Source organism: Dermatophagoides pteronyssinus, unplaced genomic scaffold (genome assembly GCF_027571235.1).
Source record: "Dermatophagoides pteronyssinus isolate colony J.1.1.1.1 unplaced genomic scaffold, Derpt_VIB-CSIC_2022.12 sq0003, whole genome shotgun sequence".
Taxonomy (NCBI): domain Eukaryota; kingdom Metazoa; phylum Arthropoda; class Arachnida; order Sarcoptiformes; family Pyroglyphidae; genus Dermatophagoides; species Dermatophagoides pteronyssinus.
The window spans coordinates 1,465,346-1,482,808 of record NW_027461527.1 but is presented as its reverse complement, the minus strand read 5'-3'; the positions used below and the strand labels follow the sequence as shown (position 1 = coordinate 1,482,808).

Sequence of the window (17,463 nt, the reverse complement as noted above, 5' to 3'; positions counted from 1 at the left end):
TTTCAATTTTTTAAATTTGTTTTTCGATGCCAATTTTGTCCATTCGACAATCATTAACCACTACTACTCATTGATATTAGTTAATGTGTATTCAACAACATCATCATCGATGCTGTTTCTCATGATGATCAAGTAGAATTTTCAAAAAAAATCTAAAGATAATCATAATATTGTTTGGCGTAAAATCGGAATCTGGTTCAAACTGTTGAGCCTGGCAAAAGATTCAATGCTGTTGTTGTTTTTCCATTCGAATGAAATGTGAATCAAATTTTCCTACCATTTATGTTCAAGGCTTACCATATACTACCATTTATTTAAATTTTTTTCTCTCTTCTACAATTATTTATGATGAATTTGTTGTTGTTGTGATGGAATCTTGATTTTCGAAGCAATAAAAAATAAGAAACCAATCTTAACCAGCAACAATATCTTGTGCATCAAACGATCATCATATTTATATATAACCGAGTGATTGGTTGAAATGCTATAGAAAAACTCTTTTCAACTAATTCTTAATTGAATTCTTTCACACACATGATAGACATTTTAAAAAATCTTACTAAACATTCTTGAATTCTATATTGGTCTTAATGAAAAAGATGTACAAAGTAAAACAGAAGATTTCACCTGTTTTTTCATTCATGAAATAATGAAAAACTCATTAATTAGTGTTGAATTTTTTGAAAATGACCAATATCCACAAAGAATTATTTTCAGATAAAAATAAATTTGAAATTAAATATTTTTTATAGAAAAAATTTTCGAAAAGATGGCGACACTTATAAAACTACCCTAACAGAATCTCATATTCTTTTCAATAAAATGAAAACAAAAAGAGAAATGATAAAAAGATTTTTTTTTGATATTCGGCTTGGTTTTATTTATCAGTATCCAGAGATATAATTGCATCGATCGTTTACATGTTTATGCATTAAGGCAAATCAAATTTATGACATAGATAAAAGACAGACTGTGATTGATTTTGGATGTTTGATTGTAATAATTATTGTCATATTAATAATAAATAAATATAATCGATATTCGGATAGACAGTACAAAAAAATTAGAAACATTTTCTGTGGACAATGGCTGGGCCTGCTTCATCGTATTCCTGTTTGGAGATCCACATCTGTTGGAAAGTGGACAATGAGGCCAAGATGGAACCACCAATCCAGACTGAGTATTTTCGTTCTGGTGGAGCGATGATCTTGATTTTGATGGTGGCTGGGGCCAAGGCAGTGATTTCCTTTTGCATACGATCAGCAATACCTGGGTACATGGTTGTACCACCGGACAAGACAGTATTGGCGAACAAATCTTTACGGATATCAATATCGCACTTCATGATTGAGTTGTACGAGGTTTCATGGATACCGACAGCTTCCATACCCAAGAACGATGGTTGGAAGAGAGCTTCTGGAGCACGGAAACGTTCCGAACCGATGGAGATGACTTGACCATCAGGCAATTCGTATGATTTTTCCAAAGCCGAGGATGTGGCGGCAGTGGCCATTTCGTTATCGAAGTCCAAGGCGACGTAGCAGAGTTTTCTCCTTGATGTCACGGACAATTTCTCGTTCAGCTGTGGTGACGAATGAATAACCACGTTCAGTCAAGATTTTCATCAAGTAATCAGTCAAGTCTCGACCGGCCATATCCAAACGAAGGATAGCGTGTGGGAGAGCATAACCTTCATAGATTGGGACGGTGTGGGTAACACCATCACCGGAATCCAAGACGATACCGGTGGTACGACCTGAAGCGTACAATGACAAGACAGCTTGGATGGCGATGTAAACGGCTGGGCTGTTGAATGTCTCGAACATGATTTGGGTCATCTTTTCTCTGTTGGCTTTTGGATTCAATGGAGCTTCAGTCAACAAGACTGGGCTTTCTTCTGGGGCAATACGCAATTCATTGTAGAAGGTATGATGCCAGATCTTTTCCATATCATCCCAGTTGGTTACGATACCGTGTTCAATTGGATATTTCAAGGTAAGGATACCTCTTTTTGATTGGGCTTCATCACCAACGTATGAATCTTTGTTGCCCATACCAACCATGACACCTTGATGTCTTGGTCGACCGACAATTGATGGAAATACGGCTCGTGGGGCATCATCACCGGCGAAACCGGCTTTGCACATACCGGAACCATTGTCAACAACCAATGCTGTTACTTCGTCGTCACACATTTTGTTTCAGGAAATTTTACTGGAACTTTTTTCTTTAAAACAACAAATTCAATAAACAGAAATGGTCTGCCGTCACTAACAAATCAAACGATTATGATCAGGAACGAATGATGAGCACTAGTATTTAATTCTTTTGATTTCATACATTTCATTAGAATTCTATTCAAATTATTTGAATGATGATTGTTATGCTCTAAAAAAAATATATAAAACACACACCCATCGCCTTGTCTATCATCATGTTTAACAGCATCAACAACAACGAAAACGCCCGAATCATTGAATGAATAGAATATTCTATGTATGAATAACAGGGCGACCTCCTTAATTCTTATATTCTTATGATGTTTAACCAAATAACGAAATGAAACATTTGTGTTGGTGGCTGTGACGACTACAAAAAAAATGTTGGCCATTACCATAAATGTTCATCAAAGCCATTTTTCGAATTTTCTGTGTGTGTTTTTTTTTGCAACAATTCTAAAATGTGTGAATGGTTATGTTGCTATTCTTGAATTTTTTTTTCTTTATCCTCTTCATGCAATATTCATAATTCAATGAATAGAAAAGAATTTTTTCTATCATATCAGCAACAAGTATTTTTTTCCTTGTCGTTCGAAATAATAACGAAACCATCCACCAGAAATCCATTCAATGGTAATCAATTATTTAACTGTATGATGATGATGATGATGATCTAAATTTAACTATGAAAAGAATTCTGTATTCAATTGTGTGTATGTGTATGGATGATATCATTATTATGTGAAGCAAAAAAAAAAAAAAAATATGTGCAGCAAAAGTCAAAAAAAACCTTCAAAAAAGAAAAAACATTTATTATATTGGGGTAAATTTGAAAAATTTCATCTTCAAAATGTGATTTTTTTCTGTTTGTTTGTTTCTTTGCTCTTAACCAATATAATTCAGACTAAATTAAGTAAATTATTAAAATTTATTCAAACAATGAAGGCAAAAAGAAACAAAAACAAATATTTTGTTTCAATGAAATTGAATAAGAATGCAAGAAAGTAAGAAAACAAAACAATCATAAGCAACCATGTTTAAGAATTTTTTGTTTGTTTCGTTTGTAAATAAATTCATTGATGTATTCACACTATACAAGGTATGGAATATACAATAGTTATGGTAGAAAATATTGATGTGTATGATAAAAACAACAAAATCCATTTTTTGAGAAACAAACGAAAAAAAAACGATTTTATTTGGGTGAAAATTTCAAAATCTCAAATTTCATTAGAACAAAGTAAAACAATTATTTCATCATATTTTGCAAATGGGAAGAATTCAATAATAAACTTATTTTTTTACATTTAATTAAACGGTGGGGCAGTTTTCGTGACTTATGATAATTATTACATAGGTACATTCATATCGAGATTTGTTGTTCTGTTAAAGAATTGAATCGCATGATCAAAAAAAATGGAAACAAAAAATCAATTCAATCTCATTAATAATTTCATATTTATGAATGTCTTTTACATATCTGAACACTATTGCGAAAAAATATCGATACAAACAACAACAATTTGAATTGGATATTTTTTATTTTAATTGAATTTCTATTGTTGATGATTAATTGTGAAAAGTCCCATACGTAATGAAAATCCAGCCAAAAGGAAAAAGTAGACAGTAAATTCACGTACAAGCTATTTATTTATAATAGATTAATTAGTTAATTAGTTAAATTTTCAATGATAATTAATTGCTGTTTTGTTTTTATTATTGTTAGTCGTCAGTAAACTTACGATGAATATATGTTTCAATTGAATTAATTGTCCGGTAATTGTAAATTGACCAAATCGAAATGGATCGACCAAAAATTCAACATATCTACATGACTAAATAATTTCATTTCATTATTGAATGAAAAACGATTTACATTTAAAAAAATAAAATAGATTTGTTATTTACTTTCAATTTAAATGATAATGATTGAAATCTTCGAGAAGAATAATCAATTTGTCTTAAACGATTACCGGATTTATGCATACCAACATGAATGATACCCACTTGGAAAAGAATTGCAAATAATGAAAGATTTTCCCCAAGAAAAATTGATTGATATGCAAGTTCAAATGTTGGTGGTACTTCATAAAAAATGGCAATATATGCAACAAAATTAATAATAACAAAACGCCAAAATAATGCAAATGTAATCAACCATTTCCATGTTTGATTATATGCATCATATTCTTTCATTAGAAAATTTAGATAACGAAATGATATGATCATATTTTTTTCCAATAAAATATGAGTTAATGAATTTTTTGATGATTTTCGATTATTATTCGTTAATAATTCTCTTAATAAATTGATCATTCTTTCAAAACGTTCAAATTTAATACGCATTAAATCGGCAATTAAAAATATGTAAAAATTTGTATAATAAATGGTTGTTGTCACTAATAATGTTGTTATGGCATAAAATATTGTCCAAATCAATCCGAAAACAATAAAATCATATAATGAATATTTATTAAAGAATTGCCAACCAATAAATAAACCACCGATTGATGATATCCAAATACATGTATTACGATTAAAATGAGACATCAGATTTGCCTTTATTTTCAAGGCTTTCCATTCATCCGGTTTAATGCCAATATATTTCGGAGAAATACGATCCTCAAGTGTCATTAAAATATTTAGCCATTTTAAATGTTTTAAACGTAGAAACAATGAAGTTATTTGAATGTTGATACAATTCAATGCCCAAACTATACATAACATTTCTACGTGGAATGGATTCGCACCGAAAACTCCAAAAAAACTACCAAAATAAATTTGCCTTTTTTTATCTGTCCAATAAGTTCGATCAATTACAGCATATGATCCACGAACGGCCAATACAATACACAAAGCCAGTGCTAAATATTCATCTTTTTTCGTTTTTCATTTCACAATATTAATCAATTAAACGCATTTGATATAACAATACTTACCCAATGTAAATGAATAACGTTTTTTCCAATCGATTCTAAAATTTCGATAATGAAATTTTTTCCTATCAAACAAAAAGGTCATCATCGGTTTAGGTACATAACGTTGATAATGATTCAAAAGATGTTCAGTAAACTTATAACGATAACGACCTAACCAAAAGAAATGAAATATTGATCGTTTTTCATAACCAACACTATCATTACGATGATGATTATTATAAATCAATTGTAGAAAGTTTTTAGGTGAAAATGAATCAGATTTAATACTAGAATTCATAATTTTAAATGATTAGTGTTTTTATTCATTTAATTTCGAAACATTTAGTACAAGTATATTCGTCAATTTTCGTATTGTTAAAATTTAAAAAAATTTTAGGCTTTTTGAAAGCGAAAAAACATGCGAACCGAATATGATTTTCAAAAACAATTTTGAGTAATCATTAAACCATTTTTCTAACTAACTTGAAGTAGTCATTTAAATCGATAATTATGAAGTCTCCGGGTTTGTAATAAGTTTCTTTCTATCGTTATGTTTGTTTCTTTTCCAAAACTAAAATGACAATAATATCCCTTCGGTTTTGTTTAAAAATCGAAATGATCGATTCAACTTTATCAAACAAATGTTTAAATTGGGTGATAAATAATATTTAGTTTTTTTTAATGACAGGATCATTCATCTGAATCATTTTAAAAGGAATTTTATTTTATTTCTCCCATTCAGAATCGATTTCAAAGGCACAACATTATATGGAAAAGAACAAAAATTTATATTTTTTTATTTGTTTTCGATTTTTCTTTATATTGTGTATTTGGAATAAAATATTAGGAATAAAAATTTGAATTCAAACTTTTATTCCTCTTTGCCATGGTTTACCAATTTTGAAAGTTTAAAAATTTCTCGTGATCATTATTAAAATGAAATTAACTGAAATCGAAAAGAGATACTAGCCATCAATATGAAATACGTGGAAAATTCGCGAATTAGCTAAATAATTGAATGTAGTTCATACAAAAAAATTAAAAATAAAAATTCTTGTATCATTATTGGAAATACAATACATACAATGAACATATGTTTCAATTCAATCACATTTCCTAATATAGTTTGTTGTCCAAATCGATATGGTTCTACAAGTAGTTTTACATATCTTATTGACTATTCAAAGTAAAGAATAATTTATTTTTCAAAATATATTTTACCATTCAAACAAATGTCATATCAAAACTAACCTTAAACCGGAATCGAATCGATTGCAGGTTTCGATGTTTGATTAGAACTTGACGTAAACGTTTACCAGTTTGATTCATCATTAGATGAATATAACTGCATTGAATCATAATCGATAGAAAAGAAAAATTTTCGCTAAAAAATACCGAACGATAAATTAGTTTAAATTGTGGTGACATCTCGTAGAAGATAGCCACAAATGTAACTATATTTATAATGATAAATCGCCATAACAATACAAATGAAATGATCCATTTCCATGATTGATTGAATGATTCATATTCAGACATCGTACGATTCAAATAGCGAAATGCTTGCAATGAAGGAATTTCTAATGCAAATTTACCGTTATTGCTTTGTCTAATTTGTTCCAATTTGCTTAGCATGTTTTGAAAACGAGCAAATTTGATTCGAATAAAATCGGCTATGATAAAGATGTAGAAATTAGTATAATAGATTGCTGATGTTATTAATGTAGTTGTAAATGCATAGAATATTCCCCATATAATGCCATAAATAAGAAAATCATACAAAGAATAATTAGTTAAAAATTTCCATGTTATAAATAAATAGGCTATCGATGTTAACCAGATGATTGTATTTCGAATAAAAAATGACATTATCATAGATCTTTTTTTAAGTCCATTAAATTCTGTCGCTGTTAGACCTATTATTCAAAAAAAATCTACTTATCATTTATAAATTTCATAATTTTTAAATCAATACCAATGCTTTCGGGTGGAATTTTCTCTTCAAGTCCTATCACCAAATTTAACCATTGTAAATGTTTTAGACGAAAAAACAGCGAAGTCATTTGAATGTTGATACAATTCAATGCCCAAACAACGCATAATATTTCGATATGAAATGGATGAGCATTCGATAAACGAAAAAAACTTCCAAAATACATTTGTCGTTTATGATCGTTCCAATAAGTTTGATCTTTTAAAGCATAAATTCCTCGTATTCCAAGTATCAAACAAAGTGTCAATGCAAGTAATTCATCTATCAAAATTAGTGATTAAAAAAGAAAAAATTTATTAATAATTCCTATCAATTTTGCCTTACCTAATCCAAACATATATCGCTTATGATTTTGATCAATTTTATTATAATCACCTGTACTTGTACTTGATTTCATCAAATATCTAGGAACATTTTTTTGATAATGATTAATAAGATGTTCGGAAAATTTATAACGAAATGGACCGAACCAATAGAATCGTATATTTTTCCATCTCAACATTCTGAATGCATACACATGAAAATTATTTTCAAAAACAAATGAACGATTAAATTTTTCTAATATACTTTTAAATTATATTTGTTCTTTGAATGATCATTTGAACTTTTCAAATAAACCGTTTGTTGAATAATTTCCGATTACTTTTCCTAAACTTGAAATCATAACTAAAAAGTCATGCACCAAAAACACCGATCAATCATTTTCTCCTTCCCTTTAAATGAAAAAAATCAAGCTTTTCACTATTTTAAACAAAAATTGATAATCTTCTATCGATCGGAAAAACTTTTCATTTCATTTAACAGTTTTGAAACCTTGTTTCCAAGTCAGACATTACACTCATGATTCTCGCTAGTAATAGTAGGTTATTGTGCAAAGAAAACTAAAAATCTTCATCATAATGCCATCATCATAATCATAAATTGTCGGGTATTTTGCGAAAATTATTATTGAAAATTACTTCATAATTATTTAAGGAAAAAGTCAAAATTAATCGATACACAGGTTGTTTTTCAAATGCAGTTTATTTAATAACGGGTTTATTTAACAATAAAGACGAATGAAACAAACAATCTTGAAAATAATGAGTTTATTGATGAATTAATAAAAAAAAATAACAGGAATGTTTTTCATTTAAGAAGTCGAAATGAAATGCTTGCCAAAAGAAGGAAGTAGCTTGAAAATTCTTTGATTATCTGGAATTGTTTTTGATGAGAAAAACAAAATCATATTAATTAGAACACTATTTTCAAATCAAGAAAAACTTACAAGAAACACATGTTTCAATTGTATAAGATGTCCGCTAACAATGGTTTGACCAAATTGTCTAGGTTCTTGCAGAAATGTTATATATTCCAATGTCTATTCAGCGATCAAAGTAAAGAATTGATTAAATCATTGATTTAAATTTTTTTTCTTCTAATTAAGACAAACCTTCATTTGCATCGATAACGTAAGCGGATTACTTTTTATTTGATATAGAAATTGCCGTAAACGTTTACTAGAATCAATCATATTTATGTGAATGAGAACAACTTTGAGTAAGAATAGTAAAAATGCAAAATTTTCACTCATAAATATTGATCGATACATCAGTTGAAATGTAGGTGGCATATCATAAAAAATGGCAAGAAATGAAACGAAATTGATTATAATGAAACGCCATAATAAGGCAAATGTAGCCAACCATTTCCATGTATTATTATAAATATCATATTCCATCATTAAACCATTTAAATAATGATATGATTGATACATCTTTCGATCGAGCATTACTTTAAGGAACTTTGGATTACGAAGTAATAAATCATTTTTGTTGAAAAATCCGATAATAAATCTATCATTTTTTCAAAGCGTATGAATTTTACACGCATTATATCGGAAATGAGAAATACATAGAAATTTGTATAGTAAATTGATGATGTTATCAATGCTGTTGTGATTGCATAAAAAATGCTCCATGGAATGCCAAAAATTAGGAAATCAATTAACGAATAAGCATTAAAAAATTTATATGTCAAAATGAGATAGCAAATAGTTGATAACCAAATGATAGTGTTACGGATGAAATAAGACATAAGTGATGCTTTGAATTTTATCTCCTTTAATTCTTCGGATTTAAGACCTACAAATCAATCAATCAATAAAATCAAATTGAAGGTGAAAAAATTTCATTCTTTTTTCTTACCCATGTTTTTCAATGGAATTTGTTCGTCAAGCATCATAATAATGTTAAGCCATTTAAAATGTTTCAATCGACAGAATAATGGGAATAATTGAACGTTGAGACAATTTAAAGCCCAAACAAGACATAAAGTTTCTATATGAAATGGATGAGCATTGTATACGCCAAAGAAACTGCCAAAATACATTTGCTTTTTGTATCATGCCAATACGAACGATCTGTTAAGGCGTACAAACCACGTAATCCGAGTGTTATACATAAGGCTAAAGCAAAATATTCATCTTTCAAGATTTTGTTAAAACAATGAAAGATTAATCATAGTTTAATAGTTAAACATACCTAGACCAAATGAATATCGCATGTTCCAATCGACTTTTATCTCATTATATTTGTCATTTGCTTTTTTCGATAACGCTGTCATTTGACTTTTCGGAACATTACGTTCATAAAAGTTGATTAGATGATGAGAAAATTTATAACGAAATCGGCCAATCCAATAGAATCTTAATGTATTCTTTTTATCGGTCATTTTGAAGGAAATTGAATTTTGAAGAAAATAATTCTATTTGTTTGCGAAAGAAACTTCAAGAATACTTTTGAAAACACACTAAACTCATTTTCTTTGCAACAAAAAAATTCCGTTGTTATGAACAAAAAAAAAAAAAAAAAAAAAAAATCCCGGGATTCAAGTCGAGCAATGTGACTTTTACATTATTGATTTAAGCAAAAAAATGCATGATTCTTTCCAAAAGAAGTGGAATGTTCAACAAAAATAGAATGATCAATATTTTAAATCAATCACGTTTTAAAAAAATCACCTATTGTTCAAGACTTTCATAAGGATGATTAAACTATTGTTGAAATCGAATATTTTTCTCATATATAAAAACTCGAATCTTATTTATCGACCACTGAATGATGGAGTATTTAATAATATTATTGTTAATTTTAATTTTAAATGAATATGCTTCGGGAGATATTATATTAAATGGAAAATATTATGAAGAACCGATACGTTTCAAATATAAACCTATCTATGGACTTGACGGTCGTTATAAATGTCCGAAATTGATTTATTCGGATTTTGAAGAATGTGAAATGAAGGCTAAAAAGGAATGGGAAATAATGATCAATGATTATGTAAGAAAATGTAACTTTTTTCATTATTAATATAGTGTTAATGAAGAAATATTTCATAATTATTAAAAAAGTTTTACGAAACAAAAAAATTCTGTTGCTTCATATGGTCGGCTCTTGATTGCGAAACAGAAGTGGCCAATAAATGTAATCAAAATTTTAGTCAATCAGCTAAAAAAAATACTATTGATTGTTTTCGAAATGGTTGCAATAAATTTTCTTACGGTAGTTGGTCATGTTGGTGGACACCGAGTAAAATAAATACCGGATTAACGACAACTATAGCTATTCTCATTGCTCTAGGTATTATAGTAATTTGTTTTCTTGCTTTTAGACCTCGGTATGTTGAATAACTCCTTTGTAATCATTAAAATTACTATTTTGAATAATTTACGCATAGATCAGCAAAGATCGATCAAAATTTAGCAAAAATATCAGATAATAAGATCATCAACAAAAAAATGCAACTAGCAAATAAAGATAGTACATCAATTGAAAATATAACAAGTAATACACCAGCCAATGAGAACATAATTAAAAACATAGAAATTAAACCAAATGAAAATAAATTTATAGATTCAGGAAAGATATCCATTGTAGATGTAAAACCAAAACCAAAACCAGAACCTGATTATTTCCGTCAATTTATGTTTAGCAATACGAAAACAGATTCATCAAAAAATCTCGAAGTAATATTAGTACCACCACATACTGATTTGTCAGAATTACAAGGACCAAGTTGGCGAGTATTCATACCGGTACCACCAACAACACCACCAATAACACCACCAACAACACCACCAACAACACCAACAGTAATAGCAGAAGCAGCTCAGCCATTGTTAGATGGTGCAATACAAACTCAAATCATTTGATACAATATTTCATTGAAACAAAAATCGAAATTGAAATCAAAATAAAATTATTCATGATATTTATTGAATATAGGAAAATATTATTAATTAATTAATATGAATTTAATTCGTTTTGGGCTAATTGCTTAGATTCTCTTTCACATTCTTCCAATTGATATTTATATACCTTCAAATAATTTTGATATTCTTTTTCACTAAAGCCCATTTCGGATGCCGTTATACAATTTTGTGGTAACTGATAAAAGTTTTTTGCACATTTACCACCCATAAATAATGGTAAATTTTGAGGATCAATATAATCGAATATAGTTTTATCGTTGACCATTTTCATTTTCTGAAGCAGCTCAACTGGTAATAATCGTTGTATAGCGCTCCAAATCGATCGGTACACAAATGATAGCTGATAAAGATAACACTGATTGAAAGCGTATGGAAAATATTGAATTAATGCTCTTAGTAGAAACCACATTAATTCCATATCCACATTGACGAGTCCAGTCGAACGGAAATCCATCACGATAGCCATACCTTTTTGTTGAGTTTTTTTGTCCAATTCATCAATATGGTAAAGTAGAAATTGTTTAAATAGATGTTCTAATTCTTTAACGCGTCGATAATGTTTAAGTCTGAGATATATGAGACCATTGCCTTCTTTATCAGAACCAGAATGAAAAACGATAGCTAATTTATGAAATTCTAATGGAAAATCTACGGCCTTCAACTTCGATACATTCAGTTCTTTTCGAAATCGCAAAGCAGCTGGTAACATTTCTTTTGTATCTTTTATCGATTTTCGAATTAAAAGATCACGTTCAATAAGATAATCTTCATGTAAAATTCGTTTTATATCATTTTCATCATATAATTCTTTATTCTCATTATACAAATCAAGAATGTGTGAACGAACTTCGGCAATTTTTTCATGTAAATTTTCCATTTCAATCGGCATTAGTGATGATAATGTGTTTGTAACACTTTTATAAAATTTATTAAATGAAAAATAATTATGATGAATGAAAATTAAACAATTTTTTTCTAAGTAGAAATAAATGATTAATGAAAATGTAGGGATTGGAGTTAATGAGTGAATTAAGGGTTTTCCACTCATCTTTTATATTGCGATTACGATTAGAAAAGTCAATACAAAATATGATTTCAAAGATAACGCAACCAACATTATTTATCTTATTTAATATGACAAATTTGGTTTTCGATTAAAAAAAATTGATTATAATCAATTTGAATCAATGCAATGAATTCATTTTTAATGATTGATAACAAATAAACAAATATTGATCGAAAACGAAAAAAAACTCGTGATCGATAAATCAAATTAGGAAATTCTCTGCAAATCGAAATCGAAAAAAAATCGAAAAAATTAAATTATGAATTCCATATTTTTTTAAAGCGAAAATGGGCCAAATGGTAAATGCTAATGGTTTCTTTGTGTGTGTGTGTGCGCGCTTATCTGTTCTTTTCACAATATGATGGTGTAAAAAAAATCAATCCAAAAATCTGATCATTGATCTGTTATATATGCTGATATGAGAAAAATATTGATGTTCAAAAACGTATATTTTTTGCACTTGTCAACCATAATTATGATTTACTAAATAAAGATATTTTGCCTAAATTTTGATAGACAATTTTTTTTACCATTTTACATTCAAACATATTCTATCTATCACCTTGTTCATAATGTTGTTTTCATCATAATCAAACCATAGACTTTTGACACTGAAAAATAACTAACAACAACAACAAAAATTGTTGCCATGTTTGTTTTAATTTAGTTGACAAGGTTTTTTTTCGGATTCAATGCAAAACATTAATCGATTTATAATGATGATATTTGTTGATATCATATGATTATGATGACAAGATATCATTTCATTCACATGATAAACATTAACAGAATGAATGAATTGATTATTAATCAATGGATGTTTTTTGTTTTTTTTTCATAATAATTTGATTCATCATCATCATCTGTTTGTTTTTGATAGAATAGAATGATCATTCTATTTAATCGTGATGTTGATGATAATCCATTAATGATCATTTGGGACATATTTGTACCCTGTTGAAATTATGTTTAAAAGAATTTTAATTTTGACTGATAAAAAAAAATTTATTGAATCACCAGCATTTTATTTATCATTTTTATTTTATTCGATAAAAAATATGACAAGAAATGAGTTGAGTAAAAAAAAAGTGATCAAAGAAACTTTGGACATTGATCGAATCAAGAAAAAAAAATTCGATCAATTTAAATGATGATTAGTCTAAAATATTGTATAAATTAAATTGATTACCACCAAATGAATATAGTATGTGGTAATAATATCAACAACAACAAAAAAAAAGTAAATTGATAAAAAACAAAAAAATTGGACATCGCCGATGCTGGGACTCGAACCCAGAACCTTCCGGTTACTGTATGATTGAATCAACTGCTCATACTAAAAGCCGGACATTCTAGCCAATTGAAATACATCGGCGCCGCCCACTTAGGCTGAAATAAACCTTCTTAAAGAAATTGCCTGATTTAACATCCAAGAATAAATAAAACACGAGATCAATAAATTCCGATAGACAACAGAAATCTCATCAAATTTCCAAATGGTTTAATCCAGTTGAAAAAATGCATTTTCCTGAGTTATATTTTTTGTGATTGTATCACATATGTTTTCAAGTTATAGAAAATTGTCATGAAATTTACGACAACTAAGCAGGTATAAACCAGGCTCATTATTTAGAGACTTCGATGTTTCTCACACCATCGTGTGCGTGCTCATGATTGATGATGAGCTCATTAGATCAGAAGTATATACTATTGACCAACAATATTGATCCAAAGCACTTTTATTGAACATGAATTTGAATTAATTGTTCATCATTCTTGATGATCGATAAACATTATTTGAATAATTATACCATACTTATTAAGATTATTGTTTACAAATAGCAAATCACGGATATGGATGAAAATATCGATGATATAAGATCATGTTCTAAGTTGATAATGTGTAATGGTAATACACTTTATACTACCAGAATTTATGGTGACTTGGATACTATCAACAAATTGAAACAATCATCGAAAGTTAAAACACCAATTAAAAGATGTGTTCAACCACTGCCATCAACAGCTGGTACAAGTTTGTCATTAAAATCAAAACTAAAACCAATCATTGTCAATTCAAATAAAAATGATGATGATGATGATACAACTGATATTATGGGCAAAAGTATGTTCGAATTTATATTGAAATTCAATAATTTTTTTACTTTTTTAAAAATAATCCTTAGATTTAGATATTGTTCCAACATTAAATGCAGATGGTAAAGAAGAATTCAAATGTCCAATATGTAAATTTACATTCGTTAGACTATATGATTTAAAACGTCATTGTCGTACACATACTGCTGATAGACCATTTGCCTGTAAATATTGTGGTAATATGTTTAAACGAAAGAAAACATTGAAACTTCATATTCGTATACATACGGGAGAGAAACCATATCGATGTCCACTTTGTAGCTATTCTTCCACACAATCTCAGAATGTATACAAGCATATTCGTATACATACGGGCGAAAAGCCATTCAAATGCGATCAATGTGACAAAAGATTCTCGGAAAAACAAGGCCTAAAACTTCATCGTACCATACATGAAGCTAAACAATTTTGCTGTAAATATTGTCCAAATTTTTATAGCCGTCGAGATACATTACGCGCTCATATGTATGAAAAACATAAAACCGAACGGGATCGTGAATATGAAGCTATTGTGGCCGAAGTGATCGAATTGAATGCAAAATGAATTTTGTGTTCAATTTCTTTTCTTAATTTCATCATTGTATTTCTAATTATGTATTGGAAAAAATGAATGCATCACATTTTTTTCTATTTTTTATGTTCTCTAAAAAATTTTTTATTTATAAAAAATTCTTTCAAACAAGCGTATTTTTATAAGAACCATCTGTTGGACGAATCATGGAAACTATCCTGATGATAATAATAATGATCAACATACCGTATTTGTATTTCTTACATGTGTTTTTAAATTTGTTTATTTTATTGAATCTTATGTATTTCAAGAAATAAAAAATGGATTCCAAATACAAAACCTTATTTAACCTAATTATTCACAATCATCCATCGATTTTTGACGATTTGCCTGATGAAATTAATTGGCGTGAATTTATGCAATCCAATGATAAACATTCCAATTATTCAGTCAAACATTGCCAAAATGTTTTCAAGCTATTGAAAACTCAACCCGATTGCCGTGATAAAATTTTAAAGTTATTTTTCTACCTTTTGTTAGATATCGAACCAAAATGTTCTGTTCAATCATTTCTCTTGAAAAAATTGATCGAAGAAGATGTATGTGATATATTTACTAGTCTTGTTGAATCATTCATTATTGATGTCGAATACTTGCCGTCGAATGCTGATCGTATTTTTGCAAATGTTCGCATTCTTTTCAGCCATAATTTGATTAGTACTGATTTTAATTTTTTGTCCAAACTGATCGAAGCGATTTTTCGATTCCATCATTTACATCGAGAAAAACTTGATTTCTATCATCATGAAGATCATACTTTTTCATCAACTGATTTGTTCACCAAATTTTCTCTGTATTTTGATAATGAATTCAAATTGGCTAGCTCAATTTTAAATTTGATGCGTAAAAATATTCAAAAATTAGATTTGGATTTTGAATGTACAATAAGAGCATATTATAGATCAATATCGTTATTGTTGAAGCAATATTTCTTTACAAATTCCGTATTAGTACAAGGCTGTCTTGTTATCATTCATGTTTGGTACCTGTTGCATCAAAATGATGAATTGTCCGTATTTCATGATAATATTGAACCATTATCGTTGGATCTCAAGACCGAATTTTTTATGACGTTATTATCGACCTTTCTGATGGAATCATTAAAATCGCCGGCATTACTTACACTAAACATCGGAAATATGATAAAACTTTTGTCAAATGTCAATCAATCAGATTCAAATTTTATCTACCATCTTGCATTACTGACTTTTAATTGGGCCAAAACAATCAAATTCATTGTTGAAAATCACCGAGGAAAATTGTCATCCACAATCATTGAAATTATCATCCGACAAGATGTGAATGAAATGATTAATTTTTCAATTATCAATTGGTCGCACACAAACATTGATTACATTTTTTCAACAGCATCTTTATCCATACAAATTTTGAAAAGTATTTCATTGCCATCATTGTTTGAATCATATCTTATCAATCAATTATTTCCAAAATTTTGTGAATCAAATCATTTGATTTTTCGTTTATTTTGCATTATTTCCGAGTCGATTACCCTAAAAGAATTTGGAAGAATTTTTTATCATTTATTACGAAATGATTATGATTTGTCAAACTCTATGAAAAAATTATTATCATGCGTCCAAATTTCTTCATTCAATGATGATGATGATAACGATGAAGATAATGATAATTCTTCCATTAATGGTTCAATACGAAATATTGATTTTGTTGAATATTTGTCACTAAGATTGAAGTTGTTCTGGCCAGAACATATCGATTATCTCTATGATGAGTTTCTCCGATCATTACGAGAATGGCCCTATCAACATTCACAATATTTTTTTAAAATTATTATCCCAAAACTTTTTCATCATATTCCATCTTCGAGAATAATTGTCAAACAAATCTTTGCACACATCTTTAGAGATGAACAAACACTATGGACCCTAAAACCAGATTTAATTTTGTTATTGTTACAATTGAATCAGAAGGAAAATTTCCAAATTATTATTGAACAAAATGCCGTTCAAAATTTTGCAAAAAAATTTGCTCTTCAGCACATTAATGGTGATAATTTACGTCTTCATACTTTACGATTATTAATCGAATCTAAAAAGAACAATAAAGATCAATTTAATCAAACCGAATTGAATCTTATATATCTGCTTTTCAAAAATTGTGATACAATTCAACAAGCATCTGGCCGTGATGAATTAGTCAAGTTATTTAAAATATTATTCACGAGGATTGCTCGAACTATCATTCAGATTAACAGAAACAAAACCGAATTTTCCAAAGACAAATAAATTTTATATTGATTTCATAC

General features: G+C 28.6%; 7 protein-coding genes and 1 non-coding gene across 8 annotated transcripts; 3 read left to right on the top strand and 5 right to left on the bottom strand.

Annotated features, from left to right (window-relative positions):
- Positions 1 to 976: 976 nt before the first annotated feature.
- On the bottom strand, positions 977 to 2,308 carry LOC142646397 (actin-4-like). The gene is given in 3 exon segments (XM_075825220.1): positions 977 to 1,159; positions 1,162 to 1,549; positions 1,551 to 2,308. Coding segments are annotated over 3 exon segments (1,092 nt in total). The 5' UTR covers positions 2,196 to 2,308; the 3' UTR covers positions 977 to 1,100.
- Positions 2,309 to 5,993: 3,685 nt separating this feature from the next.
- On the bottom strand, positions 5,994 to 7,662 carry LOC113797769 (uncharacterized). The gene is made up of 5 exons (XM_027348209.2): positions 7,455 to 7,662; positions 7,113 to 7,391; positions 6,389 to 7,053; positions 6,222 to 6,314; positions 5,994 to 6,143 (listed from the first exon to the last, which is right to left on the bottom strand). Exons 1-5 carry the CDS (start codon positions 7,630 to 7,632, stop codon positions 6,069 to 6,071), a joined length of 1,290 nt encoding a protein of 429 aa, XP_027204010.1. The 5' UTR covers positions 7,633 to 7,662; the 3' UTR covers positions 5,994 to 6,068.
- Positions 7,663 to 8,140: 478 nt separating this feature from the next.
- LOC113797958 (uncharacterized) lies at positions 8,141 to 9,995 on the bottom strand. Its single transcript, XM_027348430.2, is given in 7 exon segments — positions 8,141 to 8,324; positions 8,398 to 8,490; positions 8,563 to 8,934; positions 8,937 to 9,253; positions 9,317 to 9,511; positions 9,514 to 9,594; positions 9,653 to 9,995. Coding segments are annotated over 7 exon segments (1,314 nt in total). The 5' UTR covers positions 9,843 to 9,995; the 3' UTR covers positions 8,141 to 8,258.
- A 74-nt stretch (positions 9,996 to 10,069) lies between these two features.
- On the top strand, positions 10,070 to 12,303 carry LOC113798042 (uncharacterized). The gene is made up of 3 exons (XM_027348521.2): positions 10,070 to 10,453; positions 10,525 to 10,790; positions 10,851 to 12,303. The coding sequence occupies exons 1-3, from the start codon at positions 10,229 to 10,231 to the stop codon at positions 11,323 to 11,325; spliced, it is 966 nt and encodes a 321-aa protein (XP_027204322.2). The 5' UTR covers positions 10,070 to 10,228; the 3' UTR covers positions 11,326 to 12,303.
- Positions 11,362 to 12,426, bottom strand: LOC113797979 (motile sperm domain-containing protein 2-like). The gene has a single exon (XM_027348453.2). It carries the CDS (start codon positions 12,272 to 12,274, stop codon positions 11,417 to 11,419), a length of 858 nt encoding a protein of 285 aa, XP_027204254.2. The 5' UTR covers positions 12,275 to 12,426; the 3' UTR covers positions 11,362 to 11,416.
- Positions 12,427 to 13,723: 1,297 nt separating this feature from the next.
- TRNAK-UUU (transfer RNA lysine (anticodon UUU)) lies at positions 13,724 to 13,826 on the bottom strand. Its single transcript has 2 exons — positions 13,789 to 13,826; positions 13,724 to 13,759 (listed from the first exon to the last, which is right to left on the bottom strand). It is a non-coding gene; the product is annotated as a tRNA-Lys (tRNA).
- A 216-nt stretch (positions 13,827 to 14,042) lies between these two features.
- On the top strand, positions 14,043 to 15,290 carry LOC113797996 (uncharacterized). The gene is made up of 2 exons (XM_027348472.2): positions 14,043 to 14,576; positions 14,638 to 15,290. Exons 1-2 carry the CDS (start codon positions 14,306 to 14,308, stop codon positions 15,150 to 15,152), a joined length of 786 nt encoding a protein of 261 aa, XP_027204273.1. The 5' UTR covers positions 14,043 to 14,305; the 3' UTR covers positions 15,153 to 15,290.
- A 144-nt stretch (positions 15,291 to 15,434) lies between these two features.
- Positions 15,435 to 17,443, top strand: LOC142646402 (uncharacterized). The gene has a single exon (XM_075825239.1). The coding sequence runs from the start codon at positions 15,440 to 15,442 to the stop codon at positions 17,441 to 17,443; it is 2,004 nt and encodes a 667-aa protein (XP_075681354.1). The 5' UTR covers positions 15,435 to 15,439.
- Positions 17,444 to 17,463: the final 20 nt, after the last annotated feature.